The sequence below is a fragment of the Gobio gobio genome (genome assembly GCF_949357685.1).
Source record: "Gobio gobio genome assembly, chromosome: 22".
Taxonomy (NCBI): Eukaryota; Metazoa; Chordata; class Actinopteri; order Cypriniformes; family Gobionidae; genus Gobio; species Gobio gobio.
In genome coordinates this window covers 23,492,039-23,517,608 of record NC_137118.1, presented here as the reverse complement: position 1 = coordinate 23,517,608, position 25,570 = coordinate 23,492,039, and the positions used below count along the sequence as shown (strand labels likewise).

The 25,570-nt window shown below is 39.5% G+C and overlaps 1 protein-coding gene across 7 annotated transcripts in view; it reads right to left on the bottom strand.

Moving 5' to 3' along the window:
• Positions 1–25,570, bottom strand: part of palm2akap2 (PALM2 and AKAP2 fusion) — a 145,206-nt gene that overhangs the window by 10,018 nt on the left and 109,618 nt on the right. For 6 of the 7 annotated variants that reach the window (XM_079803917.1, XM_079803916.1, XM_079803919.1 and 3 more), the window contains one exon: positions 1,960–4,090. In XM_079803917.1, the coding sequence (XP_079660043.1) occupies positions 1,960–4,090 (2,131 nt within the window). Of the gene's footprint in view, positions 1–1,959; positions 4,091–9,565; positions 9,860–25,570 lie in introns of those variants that run through there. The other variant, XM_079803922.1, reaches the window with a different exon arrangement.

Below are 25,570 nucleotides of genomic sequence, written 5' to 3'. Positions count from 1 at the left end.
CAATTTTGCGTTTAAAAGACGTTTAATAGTCGTCCAAACACAGCCCTGATGTCTAAGCTAAAACTAGGCAAAATTTGGGTAGTCATTGAAAATTTAATTAACGTCTAACCATAGCCCAAGAATAGACTAGTCATCTAGAACATGAAGATGTCAAAGAAATTAAACCAAACACCTTGTAATCACTCTTGACTATGCTTACATGATGGAATATCATACATCTTGCAAGTTATTATAAACATGTAACCAAATTCAAGGTTATTTTGGCTAGAAGTGGGTTAATCATAGCCAGACTATATCAGGTAGTTAACCTAGATGGTAATATGACAGCTATTGCTTGCTGGGTATTGTCTATTTATGGCTGCTTTACAGCAGAATTGACCTCTGTTTGCATCACTGAATCATTATTTTCCTGTTTATCCCTGTAAAGCTGCTTTGAAATAATCTGCATTGTTTAAAGCGCTATAGAGGTAAAGGTGACCTGACTTGACACTAATGTGAACTTATTTTGGCCTATGTGCAAAAAGTCAATGGAACTAATGCCAAATATTTTAGAAGAAAATGATAAAATAGTTCTGAAGTATTTTGTATGTTTCAACGAGATACTTTTTTCATCACTCATCAATTTAGGGGACATGAAAGGGCCCAGAGTCCCAGACACATTCTTGATTATGACCCAAGTATGGATATTAGAGGCACAGAGGACTCAGTGTAGAAACCCACAATGTGGTTCCTCATTCCATTAAATCAAGGGAATCTGAGAGAAAACCATGTCAGTTTGTATAGTTATCTAGACAGAATGAAGCATATATTATTATATATATATTTACTCCATACTGGCCGCAGTTTGTCACGTATTTGATATATAGCGTGTTGATATTGAAACTGAAAACGTATTTACTTCTGCTGAGTTTGGCAACTTCAGTCTATTTGCAAAGCTTTAGATGAAAATTTGCTGTAGACAATCTGTGCCTCTTCACAGAAATTTATGACTAAATCTATTTTTGTCCACTCAGAACCACTGTCATTAATGGGTAGTCAATCACTGAGACTGATCGCACAAGATAAATTCAAATACAATGGGATTTAGCATTATAGCTAAAAGCAGGCTAAAAGAAAGGACTCATGCATTCCCTATGATACCACTAGAGGGCAGACATAAACTAGTACAGGACATCATCATGACTGAGACACGGACAATTGTCAACAGGAACAGCACACACTGACATTACTGTGCTAATGAGTATTACATCACCTAAACCAAGCATACAGAACAGAACATTCAAAGTACATCTTCCTAGTCTGTTATAATAATTTGAATAACATCAAACCAACACATTTTGAAATTGTTGGTGGTCACTAGAACTGAAAGCTTCAACATATATTTATGCTACCCATATAGCATTATCTAGTCAATTATTCAGAGTAGTCATCAGTCATCAACCTCATACAGTGAAAAGAAAAAAAATTAGGCACTGCGCTGCAGTTTTCTTAAAACCCACTTCAAAAAGCACAGCTTGCAAAAGTGACTCAGGCTGAACAGTGGGACACAGCGTGCAAGGAATGTAAACTAAATTAGCTCTATGAAGAGAACGTCCAGAATTTCCAGTTACATGACTGACTATCACCAGGTAATTAACATCAAATCTCGAGTTACAGAGCCAGATGTCAGAACCTTCAGTTTTAGCTGATGGTTTGCATTAGTAACAGGTGTAAACACATAGACCATTAGAGGAATATTGTAATTTAAATATGAAAATAATTCATTGCACAAAGAGCAGTTTAAATATGATTATGAGTACTAATTTGAATTTTGTATGGTTTATCCTACAGGGCTATTCATTGTGGGATACGTTACCCTTAAAATAAAAGTCATCAAATAAGGTTCCGCACATATTGTCCTACAGTAAGTGTTCAATTATTGCTGCCATGTTTGTGCACATTGGTTGGACATAATCATACCTGGTGCAGTCTTCCCAGAAAGGACCAGCTTGTTTGGCTGGTTGTTGGCCTTCAGCCTCTGCGTACGGGGTGGGTGCAATGTTTGCGCTTGCCGTTGTCTCTTCAACTCTTCCTCGCGCTCCTGGGCTGCCCGAATCTCCTCTTCGATCATGGACAGGGTTCTCTGTTTGCGTGAGCGCAGCTTGAATGGCCCTGAGGTGACTTCCGTTTCCTGAGTACGAGTGGCAGCTGCTGTGCTCCTGAGCTCTGCTGCCTCGGAGTACTTACTGAAATAGCTGAATTCTGCTTTCTCTGATGGTGGTGGAGAGGGACTGGGGGGTTTGTAAGTGTTCACTGGGATAACTGGGGCGGCTTGAACTACAGTTATTTGAGGAGTGATTGTTTTCCTCTCCTCTAGAGGGGATGGCACTTTGGGAGGTGGTGTGACAGTAGATCTCTCCACTAGGGGTTGGATACTTTCCACATGTCTCTCAGGGATAGGGGACGAATGTTGTGTGGCCTGAAGAGGCTCCCATTTGTCATTCTGCTGGGCAATGGCTTGCTGGATAGCATTTTGGACAAGAACACCAGCATGGTATTCCAACTCTTCTTCCGTCAAGCCTTCTCCATGATAAGACTCACTCTGTTCACCTGGAGATTTGATACCACTTTCGTGTTTCCCATTGATTGGTGTAGTGGCCATTGGAGTTGAGGGAAAAGAGTACTCCCCAAGAGAGTTTTCCAAATAGACACTCATGGTTTCATTTGATGCACCACTGTCACTTATGTTGTCCATGCTGAAGTCATTGGAAAGCGTCTCAAGTACAGTGGTGTCCTGAGACCGTAGGGATAGGTCATCTAACCCGGAGTCAATTTCTTCCGTATGGTAGGAGCTGTTCAAAGAACGTTGACACAAATCAGAATCCTCTTCCTTCACAATGGTCATAACTGCGCGGGCACAAGTAAAATCATCATCTTGCAACTCGTTCTGAGCCAAACTTTCTTTGGGTAGTATGGCAGATTCTCCAGAGCAGCAGTAAATCTTTTCAGCTTTGACTGTAGTAACTTCACTTCCATCATAGAATGTGACCCCTTCTTGATTGGCAACTGTGACAGAACCGCATGGCCTCTCTACATGCATGATCTCTGGAGCCCTGAAGAAAGGTTTGGCAGAGTAAAGCTGTGGTGCCACATTCCTCTTAGGGGCTGTGGGCTGCTTGCTATGTTCCATCTGCAGAAATTGTTTGCGTGCTGCAGAAAAGTCAATCTCTTCCATGACAACATCCTCCTTATTTCCTGTTTCAGGTTGGATAAAGGAGATTGTCTGTCTGGGTGCAGCTTGTGGCATACGGTTGGTCTCTGGTCTCTTCTGCTTCCTCTCCTCATATCTTCGAAGCGACTCCAGCTGCTCTGGCTCCAGCTCCTCTTCCAGTGCCTTTTCCTGAGGTGGGTTCCACCATTTTGCTGCAATTCCAGGATTTTTCTTGACTGCCTGACCTCGGATGAGTTCCAGCCTTTCCCGCTCTAGCTCTGCAATCTCCTCCGAGGGTCTGACTTTCTTCACCCGAACTTCTTTCTCAGTTGGGGTGTCAAATAGTTTTGATGGTTTCTTCTCTTCATGAAATGGTCGGAGCTCAAAACGTGCCTCCTTCTTGATTGCTGTCCTAGGGGACTCGGGTGACCTTGCATAGTCGTTTCCTATCATCGCTGCATGACCATTGGGTTTAGTGTTAAAGTTATCATCAACAAAAGTGGTCTGTTTTTTCCCATCTAAAACAACTTCATGGTTGTGTAAGGGTGATGTGTCACAAGTATGCACAGATGGTCCAGATCCATGAACTCTAATTGAGTTAATCTCTGGGGAACTTGTCCCATTTGAAGTCATTTCGGCCCTGGGGTCACAACAGTTGGCCTCAAGGACCTGATCCAGGTACAGGATTTCCTTGGCAACTTCACTGTCCAGTCCTTCTCCCCCATGTCTCACTCTGTTCTGCCCACTGCTCGCATAACTTTGCTGGGCCTCAGTCTGGACTTCAAGCTCCATACTGCTCTCACCAGCGGATATCACACTCACTGAATCGAAAAAACTTACAGTCTTCAGGCTTCTCTCTCTTTTCAGCTCACTGTCATCCTCTGAGAGTACAGGGGGCTTCTAGGGAAATAAAAGACAGAGGTCAAATTAGTTCAAACATGCATTCATGCAATTCTTCGTCACAATATAAGTTGTTTTTGTGTGCACCTCATCAGCAATTTCCAAAACGAAGGGAACCCCAATTATATTGGTTGCTACACCACCAACTGAGTGAACATCAGAGACCAACACCCCAAAGGAAATATTGCATGTGACCATCATGCATTATATAGGTAGACTGTGATAAGATGTAGAAGATAATGGGTTTGTTGAACTCTGACCTGTGCTATCTGATCCTGAGTATTAATAATTTAAGGCCCCTTCTCTTGGTCTGCTCAGCAATGGTATAATGGAGTTGTACAAGTCTCAAGTGAGAGGAAAACATGGGACGTTTACCTTTGTATCCCCATTAACACACCCACATAAAATTAAGAATTTATGCATATCTTTGTGGAAAAATCCTCTTCACCTACATTGGAACATGAACTACATATATTTTCTGTTTCAATTTCTTTAATGATTTACAGGTATGCTTTTGGCAGAGCATTCATCCAAAGCAACTTACATCTGATTTCCTGCCTATCAATGACCTTGCATAAGCTAAAGGAACATCGTACGATAAGCAAGGTTGTAATGATTTATGCTTAACTCAGTTTATGTACAGGCTAATTTGAAGAAAACCCTAAAAGAAAAACATAAAAGGAAACTTTCTTTATTCCCTTTCATCTCTATGTCTAACGGTGGGTAATAGATCCTAGTTATTTACTAAAAGAAAACACTGATGTCTAGACTATGTAGGCGCTCTTTATTTTCAGAGGAGTAATTGCCTTGGGGGGGGGGGGGGGGGGGGGGGGGGGGGTTCTATTCCATGGATCTGGTGCTGATACCTATAAGTGGTCTAGTAACCCTGTGGGAGATGGTTGAGATGCATTTGCAGAATGAAGCACTGTAAAGTTTCCTCAGGGGAAAATACCACTTATTACACTGAGCTTTGCTTTCATTGCTACTCATTCATCAGATGGGACAGTCCTTTTTAAATGAAAACTCTAACAGAGCCTTTTTTTTTTATCTTAGGGCATTTTCAATGTTTGTTTATTATTAATGCAGAATTTTTTGAGAAATGACAAGCTTGCAAAAAAATGGTCTATATTTTTCTTTAATGTTATTAGTGTATACGAGTTTCTATTTTATGCTTTCTTGTTTAACATTGGCTACAAATTTGGAATGCTGTTACAAAATTCTTTTGCTTATATTGGTTTGGAAACCACAGGATGCCACAAACTAAAGCATGTAAACAGTGCCCGAGCAAACTTTAGCAAACCTTTAACAACATACAAAACCACTGTATCAATACGAGATACTAAAACGTGAAAGTGTTATTGCTAGCAAGTCCTGTCTAAAGTGCCGTTTTACTGAACCAAACAGTTATAGTGCTGTATTCTCTGGTAAACAGATGCCATTGCAGGAATTCTGTTTCTTTGCTCAGCATTTATGTTTTAGAGGCGAGTGTGCATGCCTGAGCAATTTCAGTTGTTTGCTGTTGTTTGAAAGTTGGTGTTCCTGAAAAGGCTAGTCAGAGACCTGTAAAAAAAACAAAACGGTAATATAACCTGCCATAAATGGAAAAGCAAAATAAACTAGTGGGAGTGCAGCATAGAGATGTTATTTTTACTGGACAGCCTAGAAAAGAGGAATTTGTTTTGAAATAACTTTATTTTCAACTCAAAGTCATGTGCTATTTCAGGTGATGGTGTGTTCATGGCCACATAAAGTAAAGCTATTTCTGTTTTATACATTACATCATTAGAACTGGGATTCTAATACACTTTTAACCAAAAAATATGCCTGAGCAAATCATTTGGCGGGAACAATAAACCATTTTTGATTCCCCAAAGAAGCTTTCACTGATAAATTTTTAAACTGACCAGTTGATTTTTTCTTAGGGTGAAGAACGTCTAAAGAACCTTTTTCCACTATAAAAATAACCTTTTATTCAATGGAAAGATCCCATGAATGTTAAAGGTTCTTCATGGAACCATCAATGCCAATAAAGAACCTTTATTTTGAAAATTTTTGAACATTCATCAGCATTTTATAAAAGCAATAAGCCATTACAGACAGTGTTTGCATTCATTTATTATACAAACAAATATTGCCAGATTGTTCCAAAGTACATAAGAGATCTTGCTCTAAAAAAGCTGAACATTAACTGTTTAAGTGAATCTGCAGATTTACTTGAGATCAAACAGTGTTAATAACTTCCTTCTGATCTCAAGCTGTTCTGGGCATGAGTAGCAGGCAGTGTCACATGTGTCTTTAATGTGGCATGAGTTCAATAAGACCCCTTTCTTCAGTCACACAGACCACCCTTCCCTTCAGGGTGTGCTCACTAGCTTTCAGCCTAAACTCTCACTAAATAATGACATTAGGAAGTCATGTGAATTTCCCTCAAGCCATGAAAAACAGGCAAGGACAGATTTACAGACAGAGCGTGATAAAATATTGATCTAGTCTGCACGAGGCCACTCCTTCCCTCATGCGAAAATGAGTGGCGATCTAGTGGTTGTTTGACATCATCATGTGAGATTTGTCAAATCTGACCAGTGTTGTTGAAAGGTTTCATGAGATGTGCCCTTAGAACCGCAACCGCCACGTGTTTAACACAGTCTCAGGTGTCCTGTTCAGCACTTCCCCACAGTGGGCGAACATCCAATCAGCATTAAGAGCACAACACATGGTGTTTCCCTCTCTTTCTCCCAACCAACTCTCACACAGGAAAGAATAAATCACAAAGGAAATCTCTTTAATATCTCAATTAGTCCTCAGCAATGAGTTCTAATATAGATCAAACACTCCTGTTTGTTCAGTTAAGCTTAAGTATCTTAAGTCTTCTCAAAAGAGATCTCAAATTGTGATTTCTCAAGATACTAAGCACTGTAATTTTAATATGAACTCAATCATTTCTCCTCAAATTCTTCCGAGATACAGTAAAAAAACAACTGTGACCATGCACTTATCTTCAGTAAAGAGTTTGGCGTCAGTCACAACCTTTGATTCTCAACTAAAGTGTAGAAAAAGACAAAGACGTAATGTCTTTAATGAGGAAATTAACTACTCATCTCATGGAGTGAAAACATAAAACTACTAAGTGATTGATTATAAAGAATCAATGTACTTTAAATGTACTGCAAAATATTAAAATATATAAAACAATATGGTGTTTCGAGATCGGGTTGAAAACTGTTCACCAAGTGAAAACATAAGTACTGTATTTGTCATTTCAAATGAATTTGTACAATGTGATTCATATGAAAATGTGCGCTTTTAAGAAGAAAAGCAAGCATGAAGGTCCACCCCTAAACCTAACAATCAATGAGGCATACACCAATTGCAAAACATAAAATAGTTCAAAATTGCCAAAAGATTTAATTAAAATTCAGTTTCTCGTGGGAAAAAAATGACTAAGAGGTGCAAATGTTTAAAAACGGGTTTCAAACTGCAAGATTTTGAAAACAATAGTTATCGTCTCTGTGTAAACTATAAAAACGTGAATTTGTGAAAACGGTGACGTCATGCGCATGCGTATTACGTGTTCAGTCCTGTGTGAACGGGAACGTTTTGACAACGTTGTCTTCTGTACGTGGAAAGCCCAAAGAAAAAAGTTTTCCGATTTTAGTACATCATTGTCATATTAATGTACCCTGACATTTTTTTTTACTGTACTTTCAAAACTTGACTGTCAATCTAAGCTATGATATTCACCTCCATTTTAAGCTCTATACTGATACTGTGTGTGAACATTGGTGTCTTTTTTTTTTAAACTTTTCTTAAGAAAGGCAAGGCTGATTTGTTAAAGAGACATAACTAAGACATTTTTTGAACAATGAAAGAGCAACCTCTAGCAATCTTCTGGGTTCTTCATTTTTTTCCTTTTCAATAACCATGAGCCATTCTCAGCTGTCTTTGCAGTGGCTGTGCATTAAATCTGTACTCCCAAGAGTATGTGGCCCTGAGCAGTCAGAAGTGAAGGGACATCAGTGTGTCCTCCACGGATGTTCCTCTAAACCCCCTCTGACATTCCCGGCATAGTTCAGCTGTCTTCCAGGCTCCGGCAGTCTAATAGAAGTGATGAAGGATACACAGCCCTGCCTCACGTAATTAAACCGTGTGTGTGTGTGTATCAGCATGGTCTTAAATGTGTACACAAACCTACAAAAGGCCAAGACGGATGGAGATAAACTCCTTGTATATTTATACAACTGGTAAGTTAATGTGTTCATGGGCACAGTGCCTCGCATTTGTCTTCTCACACTGAAACGGGTCTATTGGTGCCTCTATTTACGTTGCGCTCTGCATGTTGTTGCCCTCACAGCATCTGGAAGTGTTTAGCCAGACAGACACCATTAGGGCCCTACTTTCTCTTTCAATAGAGTGGCCCCAAAAAGTATTTGGGCACTTAAGCCATGTTTAAAAATGTACGAATGTTTCTTATTTAGAGTTTTAATTTCTGAGCCATTTTTGTGATGACTTGTAAGTGTTCTACAGACGATATTTAATGAAGGTATAATGTAATTTGTGTTGACGTGTAGTTATGGTCATGCTCTACAATAATAAGAGATCAGAGCAACTTGGTTTGATATTTTGATACATAATGAATAGAAATTTCCAGTGTGGTTTAAGTGCTCAAAATATGTTTTCGGGCCTCCAATCTAATCGCACAAAAATTCTTCAATTTGAACGGTTACGCAAGACTTGCTCATACTGACAGATCCATTAAACCACACTACTGATGAAAGACTCCTGAAATAGGATTATCAACTCTACCATCGCAGACAGAGAACGCAGGAGTTCAAAACATGAAATAATTTCTCAGTTGGTTCCAATGGAAAGGAAGACTCTTGCTTAAGGCTCAGGCTTCTTGGAGTTTAAGAAGAGACAATCTTAACAATATCTAATCAAACTGTACTTAGATACCAAAGTCAGCAGTCAAATACCAAATATCTCAATATGCACAGTTGCTGTGTAACTGCATGTTGCTCTGGATAAATCCCACATTTATTGCTAATGAGTTTGAGGGGTTAGAGGTTTTGGGGTAAGGGTTTGGGTTACAGTTAATAGTGTAAATGTTAATTAAATGCAAATATTTTAAATGTAGTTACAATGCACCGACATGCACATAAATAAGCAAACTGTATCAAATGATTAAGTACATAGACTAGTAGTTAAGATCACCTTTAATATAAAGTTTAACCAAATCACAAAATCTAATTTTTTTAGCTCTATACTCGCCACTATGTCAATAATCATCTTTTTTTCCTGATGGATTTTAGGAGCAACATATCACACAAAGCTGAAAATGAAACAAAACTAAGACCTCGCATAAATCTCATGAGCTATGAACGTGTAACATCTTAATAATGACTTTTCTCAGACTAAAAATACAAATATGAAAGTATAGGCCTCCTATATTTAGTCCAATAGTGAGTTGCTTCCTACCTTTTTCATACTTTTCCAATTTTGTTTACAGACTTCTGCCATGAAATTAGAGATCCAGAAAGAAAAACCAAAAGTGTCCTGTTGTAAAATCTGTAATGTGAGAAACAGTCCTCCTCCTCCAACACCTCACACTATAAGGCTTTGAGGAGACCAAGTGAAACCCGTCCCAGGACGACACAGCACAGGGCTTTTCCTGGCCACTTCTTCCAACCCCCCGCCCCTCTTCATCATGTGTGCTTCACTCACCCCGCACCATTGGCCACACCGTTTCCGTCCGTTCTCCTACAATGCCTCTCTCTCTTCTGTCTGTCCTGCAGAATCAAGATTCTTGCTCTGGCTAACTATTGGCTATGATGTCACGGGCAAAGGGGGTCTGATTTAAAAATGAGGGGTGTGGTCTCCTCCTGTACTCACACAAAGAAGCACTCTGTCAGAGCCGCCCTCAGCCCTTCACCGACCCGGACCGAGGGAGTCTCCAAACTCCTCTAGAGACACCTTACAAGGAAAGACGCAGTGTTTCTGGGTGGAGAACACTGTTCACCGCTGACTCAAAACACCCTGTCTGGATTCTCTTACTCATACTAGATACGTTTACATATTTACACAAGTTTCAGAAGCTGATACGAGTTAAATTTCACCACAGCACAGTAAAATGTGGGTTAGATTCAGTTTATAAATTGTAGTTTCCATATTGCTAATACATTAAGTTATAATGAGTAACCAATATTTTTTTTATTCTTAACAAGTTGTTAAAGTCACCATAAAATCAAAATCAACAATTCTTGTTTTTAATGGAATATTGCAGTATTTATTATAAATGTGCACATCTTTAATTATTATTATTCTTTTTTTTATTCAAATGGCTCATAATCTTTAATCAAAATAACTTGGGGGATGTAAAGAAAAAAAAAAAAATGGTAAAAAAAAAAAAAATTCTAGGTTTAATTGTAGTTATCAATTTAAACTATTTGCAAATATCATTTTATTTTTAAATATGCTCACATTCACTCTTATTAGTATCGTAATGTCTCGAAATCGCAAAATTCCTCACATCCATTTATGAATTACATGAATCATGTAAATGATAGCACATTTTCCATTCAAAACTGTGAAATTTGATAAACAGGTGAGTAGCTTGCATCACTTGCTGTAAACCCGAATAAGTTGGCAAAACTAAAAACATTTGAGATTTTTAGTTACATCAATCAGTTACATAAATTTTTTAAGTTAAGCAATTCAAAATTTAAGTTAGCAGAACTTGCGGATTTAATTGCTCTTAACTCGAAATATTTGAGTATTAATTAATATATTTAACAAAATGTTCATGTAATCTTAATTTAAAGATTTTTAGTAATGGAAACTTAGCTAGATTTAACTAATTTTACTAATTCAATAAATGCTACCTTTCTAATTGGTAACACAATGCTTTGATAGCATTAGCTTAGCATAGCACAGCACTTGCTGAATGAGTACAATAATATAAAATATTCAAAATATATCTGTTCTCAATAAGCTCATGCGCCACTCGTCACCATGATGGTAACCCTAAAAAAACAAAAACAAAACACTCTTCTAAACTAGCATGGCAAAGCATGCTAGGACATTTAATTCCCAGCCCAGTTTCAGTTAAATGTAAGTTTGTCTAAATTAAAAGATACAAGTTCATTAAAACTCAAAACAATGAAACAATTCAGATTAATTAAAGTGTGTCAGTTTTGTGAACTCAAAAGAAAAGGAAAGTTCTAAATACTCATAAAAGTTAATTTGATTGAACTTATTTGTTTAATTAGAGTTGGCTCTACTCAAACCAATTAATTATTTTGAGCGTTAGGGTTTACAGATTTTACCCCTCACCCCTTAGTTTGGCCCCTCAATGTCTATAGTGGTTACGGCCCTGCTCTATACTACCAATCATTGATACATTCATTGATACTATCTGCTAACCCTAACTCAAACAATTTACAGTAACCAACCCATCCCATTAACAGTTTGAATCATTACAATGTGATTTGTGTTCATCTAATCAGTTGTGTCGAACTCTTTTCAGGAATTTGCTCACAAAAGCTAGCGTGTAATATTTGTATGTCTTATCAGGTCATGTCGTACACATTGTGAATTGGGTAGATGATTAAATAGATGTAGTTATTGTTTCATTGAAACCTCAAAATAGAAGTTAGCACAGTATGTCCCTGACGAAATACTGCTGAGATTTTGCTGGAGTAAGACTAGAATGTCCTTGCGGCAACAAGTGCCTTTTAAATAGGACAACAATAGAATTACAGATAAGAGTAAAAGAGATCCAGGCAAGATCACTGTGAGAACTGAATCCCACTCAGTCATACAAGGCTGTTAAAGAGACTTTGTGCTAATAATAACACCAAATGCTCGGTTCTTTACTGAGATATACAAAGACTGCAGTATAACCTTCATGTCAACAAACACTTTCCCAGACATAATGATAGGCTGTCTGGAACTGCTTAGTAAAAGATTGTATTTACTGTCATTTCAATAGCGTCAGATGTTTCTGAAAAACATCTCCTTCACATATCCTCCAAAAATGTTGAAAAAGGTGTAAAAATGCTGATAGTGCCCAAACGAGTACATGAGTTGTGGGTTATTGGAAACTTTTTTGGAGTTTGAAGGTATCTGTAAGGAATGGCAGTGTGTTTTAATGGAGGATGTTGACAGCAGTGGGCTGGGGTGTGTCATCCTCTGCTAGAGAGCTCCTTCCGCCCACAATCTGTGTGTCAAGAATAATAATAATGCAGTGCTGGGGAGGCTACTGTGAGACTCTATTTTATTGTTACAGGCTTCTGATAATGTATTATCAGATCAGATAATGTATCTTAATGCATTTTAGCTAGTCAAGCTACCTTTTACATGGAAGCCCATAAAAAGTAATTATGACAGAAAAATATTAAATTATGACAAAAGTTTGAAATTATGAAATGTCATAACATCTTTTGAAAAAGTCAATGTCATACAATTTGGAATTTACATAAAAGTAGATTCAAAAATCATATTTATCAGATGAAAAGGTGAAATTATAACATAAAGGGTCAAAATGATGTGATACAAAATTATGAGATAAAACAGATAAATAAAGATATAAAAGTCAAATTTATGAGATACTTAATCATATGTATTTGATGAAAAGTTGAAATTATGACAATATCAGAATTATGATATATCAAGTAAAAAAGTCAAAATTGACAAAAGTAAAAAAAAATATATTGAGATGATATATTATGAGATGATAAATTATGAGATAAAACATAATTATGACATAAAATCTGAAATTATTATATACGAAGTCACTTTTAATAGATGCAAACTCAAAATTATGAGATACTAAGTCAAATTTATGAAATGGAAGTTGAACTGACAAAGTTGAAATTGTGACATACTAAATTAAAATTATGATATAAAACAGTATATCAATGTACACTATATTAAGTATTGGGACACCCCTCCAAATCATTGAATTCAGGTGTTCCAATCACTTCCATGGCCACAGGTGTATCAAAGCAAGCACCTAGGCATGCAGTCTGCTTCTACAAACATTTGTGAAAGAATGGGTCGCCCTCAGGAACTCAGTGAATTCAAGCGTGGTACCGTGATAGGTTGCCACCGGTCCATTCATGATATTTCCTCACCACTAAATATTCCACGGTCAACTGTTAGTGGTGTTATAACAAAGTGGAAGCAATTGGGAACAACAGGAACTCAGCCACAAAGTGGTAGGCCACGTAAAATCACAGAGTGGGGTCAGCGCATACTGAGGCGCAGAGTGCGCAGAAGTCAGCAACTTTCTGCAGAGTCAATAGCTACAGACCTCCACACTTTGTGTGGCCTTCAGATCAGCAGTGAATAGAGAGCTTAATAGAATGGGTTTCCATGGCCGAGCAGCTGCATCTTACATCACCAAGTGCAATGAAGAGCATCAGATGCAGTGGTGTAAAGCACGCCACTGGACTCTAGAGTGTTTTCTGGAGTGAAAAATCACTCTGTCTGGCAATCCGATGGACAAGTCTGGTATTGGTGGTTGCCATGAGAACAGTACTGCCTGACTGCATTGTGCCAAGTGTAAAGTTTGGTGGAGGGGGGATATGGTGTGGGGTTGTTTTTCAGGGGTTGGGCTTGGCCCCTTAGTTCCAGTGAAAGGAACTGTTAATGCTTCAGCATACCAAGACATTTAGGACAATTTCATGCTGCCAACTTTGTGGGAACAGTTTGGGGCCCCTTCCTGTTCCAACATGACCGTGCACCAGTTCATAAAGCAAGGTCCATAAAGACATGGATGAGCGAGTTTGGTGTGGAGGAACTTGACTGGCATGCACAGAGTCCCAACCTCAACCTGATAGAACACCTTTGGGATGAATTGAAGTGGAGACTGAGAGCCAGGCCTTCTCATCCAACATCAGTGCCTGATCTCACAAATGTTCTTCTAGAAGAATGGTCATAACTTGTGGAAAGCCTTCCCAGAAGAGTTGAAGCTGTTAGAGCTGCAAAGGGTGGGTCAACTCCATATTAAACCCTACGGATTAAGAATGGGATGTCATTAAAGTTCATTTGCATGTAAAGGCAGGCGTCCCAAAACTTTTGGCAATATAGTGTATAAGTTGACATTTCTTACGTTATAATTATGAATATTTATGTTATAATTATAATTTAGCAAATCATGATATTTTTTCTCATGTGGTGGAAATGGGCTTCCATATTATTTAGTAAGTTGTTATATTTGAAGCTATATATGACGGCAATATCTGTGTACTGCAATTTGTTCAGAATTAATGGGCCTACTAAAATTAAACAACTAAAACTCAAAAACCCTAATTTAAATATCGGAATAAAACAATGTAATATACAATAAAAACAAGATACTTAATTTGCTTTAACAATGTGACAAAATTAAGAAATGTAGTGTTTTGTCACACTATAAAAGCTAATTGTTGAATATGGCTTGTTGCTGGAAAAACTAGAAGATTTTGCAAAATCTGTTGTCATCTATGTTTGAAAAAATATACACAGAACGTAGTGCCAAGTGCCAACTAGTAAAGATTTCCAGGTGTGCGTGTGGCTGCCAAGCCGCTGTCAGAAGAATGGCAGCTCTCTTCAGATACAACACACCTCCTTAAGTGATGCATCAAGATTCCAACCTCAAACACCCAAGCAATTCAAACCCCACACATACTAGGAATTATTACCTATTTATAGCTTGAAGACCAAGCAAGATGTCATTTTAAATCATTCCCAAAAGGCAGTTGTAAACCGTCTTACTCAAGAAAGCCTATACAAAAGTAACAACACAAATTGAGATTAACCTCACAGTTGCCAATTTTAGAGCCTGTAGAACCAGGATTCTCCATGAATGGAAATTGGAATGACAAAAGCAAAAGCCAGCTTAAAGTGACTGACAGTTTACACACTGAGAGAGAAATGGTATGTGGCTTTTGAAGGAATAATAGGGGCCTGTAGAAATGGGGCCAAATCAATCAATATGTCCACTCAGCGGAAATCACGTCACGGCGAGTGGGTTCCCCCTCTGCTCAAATAACGTTCTCGGTTGAAAATCACGGTCTGGTCCAGGTGTTGCACATGGATGTCCATGGGAGGGCTTGACCCATTTGTCATGTAAAATTTATTTTGTTTGCCGCGGGACACAAAAGGCTTTTTCTCAGTATAGTCCTGTGCTGTGACTGACAGTAGAACCATAAAATACACAAAGAATGCAACATAAATTCACAAAAGAAACCAATTTTTTTGTCCGCTGTAATCATCTTCAGAATCCACGCGATTGTGAGGAACAGACCCAAATTCAGGCCTTTATTCAGCAATCTTCATCTCTATTCTCAGCAGCGACCGTAAACATCAAAACCCGCTTGTTATGAATTAAAAAACTGCCGCCTCAAGAAGCTTTACGACATGTTTTCCTGCAGTGATCTCAAATGCTCATTGGCTCTCGTCAAAATAACAGTACATATTTTTAAGAAATGGTTATGGGTAGGTAGAAGTGGGATGAATTTCTGTCCATTAGGTTTTATATATTCTTTTTATATCCTCTTTATAATGGCTATGTTTGAGTTTAGTGTATGGTTAAAGGATCTGCAATTTATTTATAAAAAGATTAAAAGGGCAGATATACAAATATATTATGATATAAAAGATACTTTTTTAGGGACAGACCAGGGCGGGACGGGAGGGACAGACCAGGGCGGGACGGGAGGGACAGACCAGAGAGGGACGGGGAAGACAGACCAGAGAGGGAAGGGGGAAACAAAAAGTTCAGGCGGCCGGGGCGGCCCGCGGAGTTCAGGCGGCCGGGACGGCCCGCAGAGTTCAGGCGACCGGGGCGGCCTGCGGAGTTCAGGCGGCCCGCGGAGCTCAGGCGGCCGGGACGGCCCGCGGAGCTCAGGCGGCCGGGACGGCCCGCAGAGTTCGGGAGGCCAGGGCGGCCCGCAGAGTTCGGGAGGCCAGCAGAGTTCGGGAGGCCAGGGCGGCCCGCAGAGTTCGGGAGGCCAGGGCGGCCCGCGGAGTTCAGGCGGCCAGGGTGGCCCGCGGAGTTCAGGCGGCCAGGGCGGCCCGCGGAGTTCAGGCGGCCAGGGCGGCCCGCGGAGTTCAGGCGGCCAGGGCGGCCCGCGGAGTTCAGGCGACCAGGATGGCCCGCGGAGTTCAAGGCGCAAGGGCGGCGCGCGCAGAGCAGGACGCCAGTCCGGCGCGAGAAGAGCAGGACGCCAGGCCGGCGCGAGAAGAGCAGGACGCCAGGCCGGCGCGGGAAGAGCAGGAGGTCCGGGCGACGCAGTCAGAGCAGGGCGTCCGGGCGGCGCAGTCAGTGCAGGGCGTCCGGGCGGCGCAGTCAGAGCAGGGCGTCTGGGCGGCGCAGACAGAGCAGGGACCACCGGAACTGGGTCCACCGGAACCGGAACTGGATCCCCCGGAACTGAGACCACCGGAGCCGTCACAGAGGGAGCCCTCCTTCTCCTCCTCCGCTTAGAGACCACCGGCACCGAGTCCACCGGCACCGAGTCCACCGGCACCGAGTCCACCGGCACCGAGTCCACCTGAACAGGGACCACCGGAACAGGGACTACCGGAACACGATCCACTGGAACTCGAACCACCGGAACAGGGACCACCGGAACAGGAACCACCGGAACACGATCCACCGGAACAGGGATCACCGGAACAGGGACCACCGGGACAGGGACCACCGGGACAGGGACCACCGGAACAGGGACCACCGGGACACGATCCACCGGGACACGCTCCACCGGGACAGGGATCACCGGAACAGGGACCACCGGCACAGGGACCACCAGAACTGAGACCCCCGGAGCCGTCACGGAGGGAGCCTTCCTTCTCCTCCTCCGCTTAGAGACCACCGGCACCGAGTCCACCGGAACAGGGACCACCGGAACAGGGACCACCGGAACTGGGTCCATCGGAACCGGGACCCCCGGAACTGGGTGAGTGGCCGATATGGCGACCACGTTCTTCCTCCTCCCTCTCCCCGAAGGGGTCATCGGAGGACTGGGGACCTGGCAGTCTGTGAGGATAAGTGGGGGAGGACCAAGAGGTGGAAGTCCACCCTTATCGAACTCTTCTCCATCACCCCGATTGTATACAAACCCCACAAACTGCCAGAATGATAAAATCCCCAGCATTCCCATCTCCCAAGCGCTGACAGGCTCCTTCAGGCCATTGTTAAAAATGTCCTTACGCTCCGTGTCACTGATGTTGAGCCCCTCTGCTGCGAAGACAAACCGGTAAGCAAACTCCCTCACGCTGGCCTTCTCCTGCCGAAGGGAAAGGAGTTTGCTCCGTTGTCCTGCGGTCTGTGCAGCAGAGGGGTAGGGAGATGGGAAAAGGAAGGTCTTCATCTTCTGCTGAGTCCTCTTGTGGGTCGGTTCATTCTGTCACGGGATGACTGAGGAAACTGAGGTGAGGACTCAATTGCAGGAAGGGACATGAAATTTAATATAATATAAACATAAATACAAACAAAAACCCACGAGGGGGAAAACATACAACTAAGAAATAACAAAACTCAAACCGGGAACACAGGGAAAGGACCACGTAGACATCACAATGAACCGACCCGGACTGCAAACACAAAGGAACTTATAAAGGGGACAAATAAAGCAGGTAACGAGGGAACACAGGTGGGGCAAATTAAACCAATAAGATGATAACAAGGAGGGTGGGAACTAGACAAGGACGGAAAACAACAACACACCACATGTGCTTTACAAGACAGGACAGACATGTGACATAAATAGGTAATAATGTTTACTTTAAACGTTGTCGGTATGCCCATATTGTACGTTTCAGCATCTATCCAAATGTACAAAAATGTACATGTCATTTGCGACACATTAAAGGTGCACTATGTAAAATTTTTTCAGTAAAATATCCAAAAACCACCAGCCCAGTGTTATATATTTTGTTCAGTTGAGTACTTACAATATCCCAAATGTTTCCAACTATTTGTAAATCATGAGAAAATTGCTATTTTAACCAAGGAACCGGGACGTGTGAGGAAGTCAACTGTCAATTGCGTCATATCTGCGTTACCCTCGGTTTCCAGTTTTATTTTGCAGAAATGCTTTACTCTCACTGCAATGTGAAAAAAAAAGTGTCATAGCAGCCGCCGAGCGAATGCACAGAGTAACGTCATAACATAATTTTTAACACACTCAGATGTATCTGAGATGATAAACAGAGCTGAGTTACCTCATACTCATGACCGGAAAAGCGGAAGTGGCGCCGGCGAATGTGGCATAATAAAAGTCCCATCGGCGACAATGACATAATAAAAGTACCGCTGCTATTAACAATTGCTCCTGCGGCCTTGCTCAGCTCCCACAACACTCGGTCCCAGACTACTTCATACTATAACTTTAATAATCGCATTCATGAACATGATTTTTGCCCGAGTCCTATACCGATTCTTTTCCACCGGCTGTGAGATGAAGACCACATGTCCCAAGATTCTGCACTCAAACGTGGCGTCATCAAACTACGCCTTTGTTTTGAATAGGCGACCTCTAGTGGACGGAAAAGTTACATAGTGCAGCTTTAACAATGAGACCAGGGGTGCGTTTCCCAAAAGCATCGTTAGCCAACTATGGTTGCAAGTTCCGTCGTGTTCAACATAGTTCAACCAATCGGTGTTTCCCGAAACCATGGTTTGAACGAACATTCACAAATAGCATCGCAAACTTGTGTGGTTGGAACGACTGCTCTCGGCCTGTGGTTAGAAGCATAGTTTCTTGTTTGCATGACATGTAAACTTAATAAATCCTTATCTTGAGCAAAATAAGCAAGCTGACATTCAGTACAATCTATATATTTTATTTCGAATACATACAAATGTCTTTTATGTCTTTTAGTTTGTCAAGAGATTTAAAGCACCCTTTTTGAAGAGTGCGCATGTGCGGACGTGCACTAGTACGTAAGAACGAGCCTATTTAAATATGGAAATAAAGCAAAATAACTGAGAAAAATAAGAATATGCCATGTCCATAATTTATAGCAAAAAAATCTAGCATGAATTTGATTTCAAAATAATTCATTAAAAGCAGTTATTACTCTACCACCTGTGTGACATCATTAACCAACGTGGTTGAACGACAGATTAGCGACAGTACGGTTCCGAGAAACAGTCGTGACTAACTAGTTGATTTCTTCAACGATGCATCGTACTCTGGTAGCTCAGCAGTGAGTAAAGTCGTTGTACGGGAAACGCACCCCAGGTTGGTTAATAACATAAACTGTCTATTTCTCACACAAAGCTATTATATGGTTTCAGAAGACTTGACAGCTTCAGTCCTCTTCCACTGTAAATGCTTGAAAAACAGCAACAAGCACAGTTTTCAGAATTTCTCCTTTTGTGTTGTTCCACACACCCAGTGTTATTTTTGAAGAGAGACACACTTCTAGAATTTTGAGCTCTAAGCCACACCAGGGAGAGAGAGAGAGAGAGGAAGCAGCTGAAGTGTATGAACACTTTATGCTTCGTCAAATACTGCCTACTGTCTTCACTTCTAAAATAATTAAAGTAGTGTTAGTGGAAGAATATGCTAATACAACAAAAACCTCTTTGAGAAAGGAAAAGATTAAGTCAGTTTTACAGGAGATGAACAGAGACAAAAAACAAAGACAGCACATTTAGATACAAGGAGGTGAAGAGGAGAATAAACACAGGGCATTGTGCTTAACACCCTGTCACCACCCTGCCTAAAATATGACCTCTAATCTACGGGAAGACATGGAGAAGAGGATCTGGATATTGTCAGCCGGCCCGGAGGGTAAAGGTAACGGGTAAAATGGGAAACATCAACACCCTAAGTGAAAACAAGGATGGTCTTGCCTCAGAAGCCCAATCAAAATATTGTTTTGTGAATTTTAGATTAGATTAAACTTTATTGTCATTACACAAGTACAAGTACAAGGCAACGAAATGCAGTTTAGGTCTAACCAGACGTGCAATAGCAGCAAGTGCAAGATATACAACGTTTGCATAAGTGCAGGACATGGATATGTACTGAATATATATAAATATAGCTATAAATAGAGAGATGGTTATTACTATAAACAGAATTTACAGGTGAATATGTACAGTGAATAAATATACAGATGGCTATTACTATAAATAGAATTTACAGGTGGATATGTACGATGAATATAATATAATATACAGATGGCTATTACTATAAACAGAATTTTACAGATAGAGGTATACAATGATATGTTAGGCTAAAATGAGGAATATGTCAGTGGATTAAGGTAGTGCAATAAATTATGGACAGAAGCTTTACACCGAAAAAAGTGTAAAAGTGCAGTGGAAAGTGGTTGCATATTACAGTTAGAAGTACGGTGCAAAATGCAAATGTAAACAGTAGGTACTGTAAATAACAGTCGGCAGAATGTTGCCTATAAAAGACTAAAACTCAATGTAGAGCTATTTCAATTAGCCTTAGTACTACTTACTAGAGCTGGTGGGAACACAACTTCCTGTCCTGAAATTAACCTGGCTTAAGAGTCATTAAAAATGGCACCAACCCCAGTTAGTGAAAACTGAATCACAGTGGCTTAAAGGCTTAGGTCCATTACTCAGGGACTGTGAGTACACTGACACTTACACACCTCGCAGGCTTGTCGTGACATCATGGTATAAAGGTCAAAGGAGCATAATTGACTTAGAACCAGTCTAATAGTGACTGGGCAGTAATACTGATTGCATTCTAAAATCTTCTAGACCACACCAAACTTTGTTAAGCAAGCCAATCCATTCAATGACCATGATAACAACTCCAAGCGGCTACTTTCTAAACATTTCAAGTATCAAACCTCAGACTGAACAAATGTTGTTTCAAATCAAACTTTTGTTAAAATCATTTTCAGAATGTTCGGCAAATGCACAGTTGGGGTGAAGAAAAAGGACTGTCAAAAAGGACCTGCCAATGCCTTTATTTTTTGGCAGCGGCTATTTAAACGAAGTGAAAATAGCATATTTTCTTAGCGATAGATGCTATTTACACTATGTAAAAATATCAGTATTTTCTTTGCAATAAGTGTAAGTAGTAGTTAGATGGTATGCATTAAATGGTATGCAATAAGAGTGTAAATGATTATATTTATTAAAATTATTAAAATGGATGATGCCATTTTGGACAATAAAGCCCTCCCTACACCTACCCCTATACCACACTTTATTTCCACTTTTCTAATATTTTACTAATTTTCATTCAGAATAAATGCCTTTCTGATCTAAGATGTGAATGAGAAAAGGGAGAAGAGCGAGTTTTCGGGTTCAAACTCGCCACGTGCCCTACACTATTATTGCTGTTGACAATAAATTTTGTCGGGCCCAACCAGACGTCAGTGGGCTGAGTTAGTGTATATAGCCTCTGCCAACAAGGCAGACTATTTGCACTATTTTTTAGCAGCTCTACAGAAGATAACAGGGTAACATTTTATTTCGATGGTCCACTTTAGACATTCTAATAACTATAATTAACTTTGCAACTTCATGTCAACTAGTAGCCATTAGAGTATTAGTAGACTGTCTGCTTAATATCTGCCAATGATGCTTCCCAACAGACATTCTACTGACTATATGTAACTTTGCAACTACATGACTTATTCTACTAACCTAAACCCTAACCATAACAGTCTAATACTCTAATGCGAGTTAGTTAACATGTGGTTGAATGTCTAAAGTGGACCATCAAAATAAAGTGTAATCGATAAGTTCAAATTCATTCATTAATTCAATTAAGTAAAAAAATCATCAATGACTTTATTTACATGCACCATCATAATGTGATTATAATAAGATTTAGGCAATATTGCAAATGGATTTTATTCATAGTAAAATTTAATTCGCAGTAAAATTAGCAATAAGCAGGCATATAAACACTATAATAGCATCTATTCCAATCTGACAAAAGTGAGCATGAGCATTTTTGATGGTGAAAACATTAAAATGAAAATGTTTTTAGGCATGTCCCCGAAAAAGAGACCACGTTCCAAATTATCAAACAGATGTGTGCACTGGAAGAGTTTTACCAACTGTATGTGAGTTAATCATTTGTGCATTAGGGTATGAGGTTAATGGCAGTAAAATAATCACAATTGTTAAGAGAATAATCAAAATAATGAAAATATAGTCATGTTTTAGATTAGGGTCCAATTCTCACTATAAACTATGATTTTTGCCTCAATAAACTCCTAACTACTGTATGTTAATAGTTATTAAGGTGGTTGTTAAGTTTAGGTCTTGGGTGGATTAAGGGTTGTAGAAAATGGTCATGCAGAATAAGGCATTAATATGTGCTTTATAAGTTCTAATAAACAGCCAACATCTGTTTACTAAACTAAAGTGTTAAATGTTAGCTCAAGTCATGTAAACATCATACTGCAATTGAGTCCTTACTCTGATTATTGAAAATAATCACATTACTGATGCACACGTAAACATAAGTTCATTCATTTATAAAAATATCTATTTAATCTGTAAAGCAGCTCTACAGAAGACAACAGTTTCACAGTGTTGATTCAATTCAGTTCAATAACAGTGTCAATGTCGCAAAGGGTTACTGAATATTACTTTTCATACACAACTCAATAAAGGTAGTCAATGAACTTCTAACATGGCTTTTCCAGTGTGGCCATCAAACTCTTGGTTAACCTGCTTTTCCAAGTCCAGCGGGAGAAGAGAAATAGAGCACATCTTCTACTCTAAATTTAGCATCCAGGTTGCAGGCAGCGCTGTGCTGTGGTAAAGCCTGCTTTGTGTTACGGATAGGTTCTCCAGAAAAAGAAACAGCTAGGCTGCATTTTCAACCTAATTATATGTCTAAATGTTTTAGTGATGCCAACTAAAATAGACAAGAGTGACACTAAATGAACATCATGTCATGCTTTGTTGACCAAGCTGAGTTAACCAGTAAGAATACATCAAAGAAATTGTGGTTTGATGGTCCACTTTAGACATTCTACTAAGTATAAGTAAGTTCGCAACTACATGTCAACTAACTCTGTCAATAATACGGTGACATATACTTGCAAAGTTACTTAGTCAGTATTTTGTCTGTTGGGGAGCATTAAAATAAAGTGTTAGCAGATATTAAGCAGACAGTCTACTAATACTCTAATTAGAGTTAGTTAACTTAAAATAGGGTTAGGTTGGTAGAATATCTAATGTGGGCTACTGTAATTTACGTTATTTTTGTCTTTACATCTTACTTATTTGATGTAAAATTGTTTGAAATGTCGCAAAGTTTTCTCATCACTACACAGTCATCTCAACAACAACCCTCAGCTGATTCTTGCAGCTTAAAAAATATTCAAAGAGCACAAAATCAGCTCAAAACTCATGTTAAGCTCTAAAACAATGAAGTCTTACCTTTGGGCTTTTTTCCAAAGTGAGGCAGAGAACCTGCCAAGGTGCCGTGTATTTCAACATGGTCAACGCAACGATGCCTTGATTCACTAGACTACACAATAAAACAGCAATCACTGCTCCAACATTCCTTCATTAGATGCTCACTCCTCCTTAATTATGGACCGAGACCTCCTCAAAGTTCATTTGGGGAAAAAAATAAATAAAAACGGAAGCCACTGCACAGGGAGTAACATTCCGCACAACTGCCGACTTCAGCAGGGCACATCCAAGCAAAGTCATCCCGGAGGGCTTTTGATCTGAAAATGAGCTTAGCTTCAGAACCAATTATATGGTTCTCCTGCCTGATAGGTGAGAGCAGTCAGTTTCTTCTATTCATTTGCTCATGAAATAGTTGTGTAAGTGCACTCGATAACTCTCTCAAGAAATTATGATGACACAGAATAAAAGTACATTATGTGAGTCGACGTGCTCTTCATTCAGGAATGTTTGATCAGAACTGCAGAGTCATTAAAGTCATTCATGACGCAGTTGATCCCCATAGCACCGCCTACCTTAACAAAGCCAAACAAGGTTAAATTAAGGCGACATAAAATCTGTATTTATCACATTTACTTTATAATGCCTAGCCTTACTGTATAAAATTCATAAGACCTCATTATTCCAAATAAAGAAATTCATCATCATAATCACATAATGTAATGTAATGCCCAACAGTCGGGTTCCGGAAGTAAAAATACCATTCATTTTCTCTAAAGGGGAATAATTTTTTTTAAGATAACAAACTTTTGAAGACAGACCTACTATTAATCAATGGTATATGCTTTTGTTGATGGCATCAGCCCACGTTATTTCAGCTTATTAGTAAAATAATCATTTTTAACTACAAACTACATTGCACCAATCAGAGAATCTAATCACACCAAAATAACACTTTAGCTCCGCCCACTTTCCATGAAGCCAATGAAATAAACAACACTCTCAAACTACTTAAATATGTGTGTGTAAATGGATATTTTGCAATAAATGTAAAATCTAATATAATCAACATCTTTGAATCAATAGTTTTATATTGCTCTATTGTTTTTAAAGGGATAGTTCACCCAAAAGAAAGAAAATTCTATCATCATTTACTCACCCTCAAGTTGTTCCTAACTTGTATGAGTTTCTTTGTTCTGCTGAACACAAAATAAGATATTTAGAAGAATGTTTGTAACAAAGCAGATGGAGCAACCATTGACTACCATAGTATTTTTTCCCCTACTATGGTAGTCAATGGTTGCTCTATCTGCTTGGTTACAAACATTCTTCTAAATATCTTATTTTGTGTTCAGCAGAACAAAGAAACTCATACAGGTTTGGAACAACTTGAGGGTGAGTAAACGATGACAGAATTTTCTTTTTCGGGTGAACTATCCCTTTAAGTTTATGATATAATTTACAAAGCTTTATAGGATTGTAGTTATTTCCCTAATTGAAGCCATTAAGTTCACAGTCTTGTACCTTTGACACCTTCAAATGAAAGTTTATAATGTTGTGATTCACCTCAAAGTTGGTTGGATTGGTTCATGGCTTATAACGTTTTAATAATTAAAAAAAAAATCTCCATGGGAAAAAAGAATTGTAAAAAAATACTTGGGCGGGCACTAATGCACTCTATTCCCAATGGATAAAATCAAGCTCCATCCAACATTTCATTGTCATTTGGAAATCAAATGGGTTGTGAACAGTGTTTTACACTGACTTAATGTGGCAGCAGAAGAATAGTTCCTTTCAATGTCACCCAACTAATTTGAACCACCTTTCCAAGCGAGACCAAAACTCATAATTTCTCTATTGCAGCTTAGAATAATACACCCTGAACTTCATAAACAGTCAATATTGGGTTCCTGCCAACATGCTGGTCATGTTGAAATACAAAGTTCTGTCATGAAACTCTAGATGGCGTAGGCTGACATGTCCTTAATTCAATCTGCTTGCAATCACATCCTTCTCTATAGCGCACCGCTGATTGGTTCCTGCTGTATTAGCCAATGAGATCACTGATACAGCTGCTGTATTAGCCAATAAGATCGCTGCTGAAAATTCAAATACTT